This window comes from Chenopodium quinoa, unplaced genomic scaffold, assembly GCF_001683475.1.
Source record: "Chenopodium quinoa cultivar QQ74 unplaced genomic scaffold, ASM168347v1, whole genome shotgun sequence".
NCBI classification, from domain to species: Eukaryota; Viridiplantae; Streptophyta; class Magnoliopsida; order Caryophyllales; family Amaranthaceae; genus Chenopodium; species Chenopodium quinoa.
The window spans coordinates 488,864-499,681 of record NW_018744137.1 but is presented as its reverse complement, the minus strand read 5'-3'; the positions used below and the strand labels follow the sequence as shown (position 1 = coordinate 499,681).

General features: G+C 33.0%; 1 protein-coding gene and 1 pseudogene across 3 annotated transcripts; both read left to right on the top strand.

The window, feature by feature from the left end:
- The first annotated feature begins 337 nt into the window (after positions 1 to 337).
- On the top strand, positions 338 to 4,221 carry LOC110692948 (probable ribonuclease P/MRP protein subunit POP5). Of its 3 annotated transcripts, none has more exons than XM_021870034.1 (4): positions 338 to 914; positions 2,178 to 2,365; positions 2,467 to 2,604; positions 3,646 to 4,221. In XM_021870034.1, the coding sequence occupies exons 2-4, from the start codon at positions 2,188 to 2,190 to the stop codon at positions 3,792 to 3,794; spliced, it is 465 nt and encodes a 154-aa protein (XP_021725726.1). In that variant the 5' UTR covers positions 338 to 914; positions 2,178 to 2,187; the 3' UTR covers positions 3,795 to 4,221. The 3 variants fall into 3 exon arrangements, with proteins under 3 accessions (XP_021725726.1, XP_021725727.1, XP_021725728.1); XM_021870035.1 differs by lacking the exon at positions 338 to 914 and adding an exon at positions 984 to 1,506; XM_021870036.1 differs by lacking the exon at positions 338 to 914 and adding an exon at positions 1,764 to 1,866.
- Positions 4,222 to 7,486: 3,265 nt separating this feature from the next.
- Positions 7,487 to 9,709, top strand: LOC110693123 (annotated as a pseudogene).
- The last annotated feature ends 1,109 nt before the right edge of the window (positions 9,710 to 10,818 follow it).

Sequence of the window (10,818 nt, the reverse complement as noted above, 5' to 3'; positions counted from 1 at the left end):
TGCCTTAGTGTTATATTTGAACTATAACTAGCAAATGGGTCATTTAAATTGGGAATGGGACGAGTCATTTTGAATCATCTAATATTCGATTTGGATTCGGGTTGTGTTGGGTTTGGGTTTTGGGTATGTTTCAGGTTGGGTATCAACTTGGGTCACTTTCGGTTCAAGTCAATTCCCGGTCGAGTATGTTCGGGTTGTTCCATTTGTGTGTCGATATTATTGATCAAGCTCAAATCAATAATTTTATTCGGTTTATGAGTTCATTTATACTTGGAGATGAATTGAAACAGTTTGAGTCATTTTTGACACTAGACAATAATATTTTGGGTATAAGATAATTTTAGTTTAGAATATTTTGCGTATCGGGCTTGCTTGGGTTAAGAGATTTGGGTTAAATTTAGATCGAGTCAACTTCAAGTTGGGAATAATTAGGTTGGGTCATTTTGAGTATTGGGCTAAGATCGGGTCAACTCCGCATTCAAGTCGGGTAGTCGAGTCGGTTAGATTTAAGGTCAGTTTCTGGTTGACGTTTTTGAGTCATGGGTCGGGTTAGGATTGCGAGGTCTAATTTGGACTAAAAAATAAGGTAAAAAAAAAAAGGAAATTTATCAATGATAGCCTCTGTTCTTGCTTTGATTAATGACATTGTTGACGTTTTCCGTTAATTTTAACTCATTACACACAACCATGGTTAATTATTTCAATTATTTTAAAAATTAAAAGTAAAATTTAAAAACCCATCCCCAAGACCCAAGTAACCCAAACCTCCATTGACAACCACCCCAGGCGCCACCCACTGACCGGAACTCTCGCTGCCCGCCGATTCATTCTACAAGTTTCCATTTTTCAAGGTATTCAAGCTGCTACTGCGTATTTTCGTTGCAACTTTGCAAATAATCAAGCGGCCAATTAGGGTATGTTCTTAAAATTAGGGATTTTTCATTATTTTTATTTTTCTTTGTTTGCTTAGTAAATTTTAGTATTTTTTTGTGTTTTTTTTGTTTTGGGTAGGGATTTGTTTTGCTTCTCTGTTTTTCATTTTTTTTTTAATTTTTTTTTTAGGAATTATGTTAGGATTCTTAAATCATGTACAAAGCTTATTAATTTTGAATTGAATGTTGAAGGTTAAAGTGCTGCATTTCTCATTCCCTAATCCGAATTTCATTCCCCTTTATGTTAAAAATTGATTCTTGGAATTGTTTACGGAGTATTTTGTATTGTTTGTTATCAATTCATATTATTGGGTACATTAGTATATTAAAGTGTTGATTTTAAGCTCAATTTCATGGTGTTTCGATATAGGTATGATCATGTTAGTGTTGATTAATTGCTGTAGAAGTTGGTGTGGATTTTTCAGTGCAATTATGGAATAAGTGTGAAATTGGAGTTATGTTTGTTGTAACAGGCTTACAGCTGGTCTATTGTGGAGTTGTGGTGGTTGGATGGTAGTCAATACTCAATAGTGATAATCTCCATTATGTACTTCATAGTTGCTTATGAACTTGGGTATTCTTTTGAAAAATTTATCATCAATTAATTGGGATATGATGAAATTCACCTAATTTTACGAAAGCGATGCCAATTTGGTATTTGACTCATTACTCTATATGTCTTAATGATATTTCATGGCACTTGTCATGGACATATTCTGGTTATATAACTTGAAGGTAATAAATAATAAAAAGTACAAAAAATGAGATCCTTGTTAGTTGAGTTCATTGAAAATGTACTTATGTTTTCATTTTTAATATGATTGAATATAAACTCACCATTTTAGATACATATATTTTTGGTAGTGCTTCGGAAAGCAACTTTATTATTAGTTTGGCTATTTTCTAGTAGCTTGCACCTGATGCCCTAATCAATGTATGTCCATTGTTTTTTCATGTTTAGTGCAACACCGTGAATTTGCTGTAAACAAATGTTTGCTTTTTTCCTTGATCTTCATGCAAAACCACTCATGCTCTTAGGCCCTCAAGGATTTCTTTTGGTTAATTTTGGTGGTATGTAGTGAATTCATGTGATGGGTTTATTACTTGTTTGACTGTTGTATTGCTGCTAGTTAAGGTCTCCTTTCAATCAGCATTTTCAGCATGCATCTAATTGCGTATTCTTTCCTGAAATATAATGATTTAAGGACTGATGTAGGATGACATTTTCTGTTGTCTTTTATACAGGTGAGAAGTCATGGTGGGATTTAAAAATAGGTACATGGTGTTGGAAATTTTTCTGGATCCTAACAAGGATCTCATGGTGGATGATCCTGTTATTGTTACCCAGTTCAATGTGGCGAAAGCAATAAAAGACAGTATTCTTATCAACTTTGGGGAGTGCGGTCTTGCTTCTTCCCTTGGCTCTTTCCAAGGTAAGAGACTATACATGGTTTGCGTATAACACAATTTGATTTAATGGCTGTTTACTTGTTTTTTTCTCTTCTTCTGACTTGAGGCATGAATATTTCTGCAGTTAAGTATGTGAATCCAATAACAAAGTTGTGTATGGTTCGAACATCAAGGGAGGATTACCAGAAAGTCTGGTGTGCAATTACCATGGTATCAAGCATTGGAAACTGCCCTGCTTTATTTAATCTGCTTGATCTAAGTGGTGAGTAGCTCACCAACTATTGAAAAATGAAATAGCTAAATCAAGTTTTCCCGAATTTCTGTAATCTGTATACATGACTGGTCTGAATAAGCAACTACTTCACAAATCTTCTCTAAGCATTGACCTTTTGATCTGATCTGTTGGCAAATCGCTGAATTACAATAATTTTATGTTAAGTGCTGTGGTCTTAGAGCTCAAGCATTCAAACACCTGTTAAGTTTGTCATGTTGATTCCTGGGCAATATGATATTATATGTATTTAACAATCCAATTCTGTTTGCTACAGATAAATAAAAGTTCGTGGTTGACATGCTTTCTAAAAAGCAATGGGGTTGAGGTGGTGGAATAGTGGCACTGTTCCCCACCTCAAAATCCTATGGTCTAGGGTCCATGTCTCATATGACTCATAGTCTCATATTATGGATTTAGACTCCATCTTACTCAAAAAAAGATTAGAAAAAGAGGCTAATGGAGCACTCAGTTGATACTAGGCCTGTTATTCAACAGTTTCAACCCAAAGAGAAGAAATCCAGAATGACTGAAATGAGGTTTTGGTTTTAATCATAGGTCGTCTGTCAGCTGGTCATTTGTATACAACTCTAGTCTATTAAGATTTGTTAGCCCCATGCTGACTGCCGAAACCGTAACTTAGTTGATGATTATTTAGATTGACAAGTTGACAACCTAAGATGAAGTTAGACTCACAATCCACAATTCCGCACCTTTATTTTGCTTTTGCTCTTTAACATCACTGAACAAACTCTAGTACATATATCAGTGAGCTTTCAATCTAGATGGTCTGGTGCAGCATTTATTTGATATTCACTTAAGTTGCTAGCTGTGGCTGTGACTTGTAGTAACACATGGGGCATATTCTCAGGGAGGTGAATTTATCCTTATAGTCAGCTAATCTAACTTCTGATGATTCAATATGATTATAAACTGAAATTACTACAATAAAAAAATCCGCTCTTCCTGTTTGTTTCCATGGTTGAGCTGAGAATGTCATTTGCTGACGCTCTTCGTTTTTATATGAGACAGGGAGTATTAAAGCTTGCAGAAAAGCTGCCTTGAGCTGTGAAGAAGCAAAATTTGCACAGTATAAGCTTTTAAAGGGAGGTCAAGTTACAGATGAGTTAAATCGCCAAATGCAGAACTGTTTCGAGAGGATAAAAGTACTGGAACATTAGTGAGTATTCCTGTATTTAACTCACTATTGTAGTTCTGGAATTGAAGATTCGAAGATGCTTAGATAATCTTCCAATTTTGTATGATGCTCCATATGAATTAGGTTATGTGAAAATTACGCCTAGTTGGCAGCTAATTTAAGGTCCGCATAGAGTTCAGCGAGATGAACTCAGTTTTGCTAGTAAGTTCTTTCACAACTAAGTTTGAGTTATTTGAATGGCCTTGAAATTCTGGACCATTGTTTTGAGTTCCAGAATCAAGTTCTCTTGTTTCATATAGTCTACGATTATGCCTTGAACCCAATTTATATGTATAGTAGATGATGGCCCCGTGATTATCAAACGCCATGACCTGCTGTCCCTAACACATGACTTAAGGCAAGTTTCTGTATTGTAGAAGTTTTCTGAGCATCTAAAACTGTTTTCAGTTTCTTCTTACCTTTCTTTCAAGTGGATTATATACCGAGTTAGAAGTTAAGGCAGCAAATTTCTTATATGATGCTACACACAATGATCCAGGTTCTTTTGGATGTTATCGGCATTTAGTCACATTTTTTAAGTTTCTGCATTTTCTTTGGGAAAGGTACATAACTACATACGGAGTTTATGATATATGTGGGTCCGGATTGGGTTGATGACTCTTAGGTTAACAACCCCACACTTCACACCTTTCTAGTTCTTCACAGGCTTCCATGCAGCCATGCCCCCGGTTTGAACGGAATCCTTGTCACTTCGGTGGTAGGTACGGTTGGAGATGCTATCACCACGACCGACTCGAGTCTTAAGTTTTTGTTAATATAAAGTCTGAATGGTGAACAGATTATATAGCTTTAAATTCTCTCCTCTTTTATGGGCATGCAGTGTGGATCATAAACTCGGTGTTCGAGTACTGATCCCTCTTGTATAAAATAGGGTGTTTAGTACATACAGCAGTACATTAATATGTGCGGGTGTCTATGGACCGTACTGCCTTTATTTAATGCTTGCTATTGTATTAAATACAGTCGATTTAGAGGTTGCTTTAAAATCGGGCTTGTGGATTTAGATTAACAATCAGTCCATTACCATTACTTTAATTCAGATTTGGGATTTGTTGCCATGAAAATTTTACTGCACACAAACAAATACATTTACAGAGTTAATTTGTTGTGCACACTATTCTTGTGCAGGGTCATGCTAAGTTAATTTGTAGTGTAGACGAGAGTTGATCTTAGATCTTGATTATCGGCCTCTAGATTTTATAAACTTTATAAGCGAAGTTAGTAGACATCAGTCATAATTCATACACTTGTGCTGTTGTGCACGTTAAATTATATACTTACTTCGTATATCAGTATATACTCGTCACTAACTCACTGTAAGTGTGCTGTGTGCTTGTGTAATTAAGTAAATTAAAGCACCTTGTCCACTTTAATTAAGTTATTCATGCATTTAAATACTCCGGTATATGTAATCTGTAGGTTAAAGTGAAAGATCATTTGGTTGATAAATTATTTTTCCCCTCTAAGGGCTAATTATGTAACAAAGCTAGAGATCAGAGAATATTCTGTATTTAGCGCATGGCTTCAGTTTTTGGTGATTTCTTATTAAGGGCTTTACATCGTGTCAGTAAATATAATTATCAATTTATCACATGCCTGGATCAACTTGTAAAAAGAGTTGCGTTTTTCTAATTTTAACAAGAGGTGGTCTTGACATTTAGGATTGTGAATAAACATTTTATATATTTCTTAATATGATACGGAATTACGGAGTATTTTGTATTAATTTAAAAATATACGACAAAATCATGTGTTTGTTAGTGTTATTAATGTTGATAGGCGTCATGCATCTATTGTGAAAATGTTTTTGGTGACACCTGAGGAAGCTCCGGTGAGGATCAGATTTTGGGTAGTATCTGTGGTGGATTTCCCAATGATTTTACTAGCGTCACGTTTGTTTTGTGGTTTGTGTATTTCAGAGTCAATATTGACAGACCTAGTGGATTTTTAAAACATAATGAAGAAGGTAGATTATAAGATTTCAACAACCCATTATATGAAGATTATTGTGTGCCAATTACCTAGCTGATCCCCCTTTTGTTTAACCACTTAAAGTTGTGTACCATTGCATTTTCATTAAGCAACCTTTACATAGTATGCCTATTTGATGCTGCATTTTAGGCCTTTTGTCCTTAACAATGGTAACCATAGTTATGTACAAGAAACCCTTTTGTGGACATTTGCCGGGTTCGATCCCGAATTAATTAAGGCCAATCTTAAATTGAAAGTTACTAGTATAATTCCAAGTTACTTCTTTCATTCTCTATAAACTACAGAGTAGTATTGTCAGGGCCGTTGCAATGATTTTAGGGGCCCTGTTCTAAAATAAAAAATAGGCCCTTAATAATTTGAAAATAATACAATTTTTTGATTTTTAACCTTTTTGTTTTACCTAATATATAAGTTGTAAACATTTTGTTTCATACTGATATTAGCAGAAATATACAACTCAAAACTTACATCTACTTAATTTGTATTAATTCTTAACCTTATTGACTTAAGAAAATTTTAACCTTAACAAAAAAAATGCTTGAGTGTTAGCAATAACACAATTATGGTAAACCTAACAATTTTTTTTTGTTTAAAAAAAAATAAATTAAAGAATCTAATTGACATTACAAAAACCCAAAAAAATGACCTTAAATCAAACCAAGGTTTTGTATTTTATTTCAATTCATATTAGTTTAATTGTGTATCAACTGGGAATCATATGATTTAAAAAAGACTGAAGATAACCCATGTATATATTGGAAAAAAAATTTCCCACTTGATATATATACTTGTGAAATTAACTTTCTTTTATCTATGGAATTGAAACTGAAATTGATGTACTTATGAAAATACTAATGTGATTTGAATTGATGGAGGAATACGAAAAGTTGTACTCCATAGAAATTATGAAGTATTTTGGAAGCTTAGTTTAAGAGTGGAAAATGAGCTTGGGAATTGGTAAATGGTAAATTGGTGGTAAAATGAGCTTAGAAAAATGAGCTTGGAAATTAGTAAATTATTAGTTCGTATGTAAGCTTAGAAAAATGCTTGCGTTAGAAACAAGAAGCTAGGCTCTTATTAAAAAAAATTGGGCCCTTTTTAAAATGGGGGCCCTGTGCAAAAGGACAGGACACTTTGCACTCTCTCTTCTACGGCCATGAGTATTGTTTAATCTGAGCAAACATTATACCAAGTACAAGTATCATGATTAGGGGAGGTTTATTATTTTACTGTATTATATTTCCGCTAAAAATAAAAAGTTATACCAAGCACTCCCTGGGGCATTCGTTAGCATTTGCTTTTAAATATTGGTATTAATTAAAAATTAATTTAGTTATTTTCAAATTTATACTACATTGTAGAATCAAAATTGATCATAATGAAAGTTAAAAAGTTGGCGGCGTTGGATTAAATTTATGAAGAAGGTTTGGTGGGCATCACAAGCAAAGTAGCAGACTCCACACTTTCACACACAAAATACAGTCATACTCCAAATAAATTTATAATTAAAGTAATAAAGTAATTAATTTTTAACAAGTGTAACTCTTTATAAATACTTCCTAGTTAACACTATTTTTGTTGTCATAAAATTCCTCCTTATTTTCCTCCAAATCTTATGCATTTTGTTAAACACTTGAATTCCTCTGTTTTCTTCTTTCTACCATCTTTTAAAATTTTATTTTCACATTTTCTGTTCTTCTACATTTAATAATAAGATTAAGAATAAGGGTTTAAATTGGGAATATCCTCCATTTTTTTGGGATAGTATTAATTCTTTTGATATTTAAATCATTCAAAAGATTTAAGATTTAGCTAAAAGGGTTTTTTTCTTCAACAATATACAAAGATACAAGTAAAATAAAAATGAAGGAGAAAGTATTGGATTATTTTTTGGTACCTTTGGGTTTATTGTTAATGGTGGGATACCATGTTTGTCTTTTTTACAAAATCATGAAACAACCCACCAAAACTGTCGTTGGAATTCATGCTATTAATCGACGTTTATGGGTTGAAGCTATGATGGAGGTATTTTCTCAATTTTATATTTTCTGATATTATTTTTATGTATATATTTGTGTTTCATTTGGTGAAGAATCAATCTTTATTGTTTTTTGGGATCAAAATACAAGTAACTTGAAAGTGTATAATTTTTTTTTTAAACCTATTTTTTGTATGTTAATATCGGAGATTGATCAATGTCACAGTGTCATACACTCACATAGTCAGTCATATACATGTGAATTGTTACAATCAATTAAAATGTTACGGATTAACATATACACCATCCGATCTTAAATTACATTCTAGCATTTATTCCTCACATAATAAAGAGAAGTAGAAATGTAATTTAGGGACGGAAGAGGGGGTACGAAATAATTGAATTTATCGTACATGGTGTACTTGTTACAGTAGTACCTCCATATGATTTATTTTATTTGATGAATGTTCCAAGAATTTTACATTTTATTTGGTACTTTCTACGACTAACCAAATGTTCACAACTTTACATTGTATATCTTTGAGTCATCCTTTTGCCTTATTAGTATTTCATAGTTTTGCTGTATTTTCTCATTACTGTGAATAGCCATCAGAAAAAATTCACTAACAAAACTCAATGAATATGGCAGGACACAAAGAATGCAGTATTAGCAGTACAAACACTGAGGAACAACATAATGGCATCAACCCTGTTGGCATCAACAGCCATCATGCTCAGCTCAGTAATCGCGGTGCTTATGACAAGCCGAGGCAGTGGCAGTATGTTCGGTCTTGTATTAGGGGACGCGAGCTGTTAAGTTTTTCAGCCTTGTGGTATGCTTCCTCTTGGCCTTCCTGCTAAATGTGCAATCGATAAGGTATTACAGTCACGCTAGCATCCTCATCAATGTACCATTCAAGAAGGTTTCTTCTCCATACATGACAGCTGATTATGTAGGGAGGATTGTTAATAGAGGAGGCTACTTCTGGTCACTCGGATTGCGTGCCTTCTACTTCTCGTTCCCATTGTTTCTTTGGATCTTTGGTCCTATACCTATGTTCTGCAGCTGCATTTCTTTGGTTATTTTGTTCTATTTCTTGGATTTCACCGTCGAATTTGGGGCTTTGAGTGATGGTGAATGTGTGTTGGATGGTCATGATGAAGAACAAGCTAGGTAGATGACTTTGTTAATTTCATAGTTTTTATGTATGGTGGGTTTTTCTAGTTCGACTAGGTTTCCTTTAGGTAGGATCATCAACTGATATCTCACAGAAACATCAGAAATAATTACAAAAGCAACTCAAATTCAATCAAAGTTGAGTTGAGTTGCATTATATTGCAACATATACTTCTTTGGGTTGTAGTATTTTTGTTGAATTTTTGTATGTTACTTTAGTAGATTTAATTTGCAAAAGCTGAACATTCGCATAACCCCTTTAGAATTTCTACCTAACGCACTTCTAGTTCTACTTTTCTGTGAAGTATTAACGTGACAACTAATTCCGAACAAAGAAAGTACATCTATGTGCATAACAACTTGACAATTAATTATGGACAAATGGAGTATATCTACTTTTTTTTTTTTTTTTTTTTTTTTTTTTTTTGTGAAAAGAGAGTATATATACATGGCACTACTCGATTACCCATTTGACAAATGATGCAATATCTACGTGACTAAATACATATATGGAGTGAACTCCTCATAAGTTGTTATACAATTACTTCAATAGGAGCATTTACTTTTGAATGAACAAAGTTTGTTACCTTCCTACCTAGTAGCTAGGAAAAATAGAGAAGTACATGGTAATGTTTATAGACTCAGCAAGCATTATAACAAACATAAATGGGCTTCCAACTTCCAAGTAGTGCCATTAAAACTACGATACATACAACTTGCATAGTTGCATGCCTTCCCATATAGGGTGAGTCGTACACTTCACACTTGTAAGAGCAATTGCAACATTCATTATAAATGAAGTTGGTTGACAATTTGGCATATATGAAGAATATCTATATATGGAAAATTGACTTCATCCCTTGCTTTTACTTGCTTCTTTACACATTTAATTGAAATCACACATAAATTGATTAATATGAATACATCTAATGCCGAATGTCTATGGAGATTTTCTAAACTGTATGGAAATTGATTTTGACACACTTTTATATGAGAGGAGCATAAAAAGTGTGCTCTCACAAAGGGTGTGCTAAAATTACTTTTGATATTACGTTACTTGACTTATATGTTTAGTGATTTTTTTTTGAGGGAACTTATATGTTTAATGATTATTTTAAGGAAAATGCTACTACATATAAGCATTAAAAACACTCTTGAAAATTATTATAAATTTAAAAATTATGACAAAAACACACTAATTACACTGATCTACGCGGGTTTTTATCTTTAATTCCTAGTTTTATACAATTTTCAAGAGTGTATTTAATGCTTATATGCCATAAGGGCTAAGTATGTCATTATTTTTTTTAATTTTTTTTTATTAGTAAAAAAAAAATTAAAATTTATCGAAAAGAAAAACGAAAATTTTAGACTCTTAAAATTTACAAATTTTCTAATGCTGTTATTGATTAAATAACTGACGGTAGAAAAGATTCAAGGATGGGTCATGCATTCATGTGATTTGCGCGGAAAGTTTAGTTTGGCTAAAAGTTTACACCTTTTTCTTAAACTTTTATTTTATTTTAATTTTATTTATTATTATTATTTTTTTTTTCAAATGAATGTGATGTAGGCATGTAGCCATACATTTCGTTTTTTTTTTTAGAAAGTAAGAAGAAAAAAATATTAGGAAGCCCTTCTCATGAGGAGAATTCCTAATGTATCAGAAGAAAGAATAGAAAACAAACTAGAGTTATTACAAACATTAATATTCATACTACTACACACTAAATGGCCAACATTAGTTATCCAATCCACTGCGTAATTTGCCTCTCAGTAGATGTGATGGATGCTCCAATTGTGAAACTGAGAAAGAAAAGAACGAGTGCCTTCGATAAT

What these genes read in the sequence shown, in the direction of transcription:
- LOC110692948 (XM_021870034.1), top strand. Translation starts at nt 2,188, where the DNA reads ATGGTGGGATTTAAAAATAGGTACATGGTGTTGGAAATTTTTCTGGAT. An exon ending in TTCCCTTGGCTCTTTCCAAG is followed by an intron (nt 2,366 to 2,466) that starts GTAAGAGACTAT and finishes ATATTTCTGCAG; the next exon opens with TTAAGTATGTGAATCCAATA. An exon ending in TAATCTGCTTGATCTAAGTG is followed by an intron (nt 2,605 to 3,645) that starts GTGAGTAGCTCA and finishes TATATGAGACAG; the next exon opens with GGAGTATTAAAGCTTGCAGA.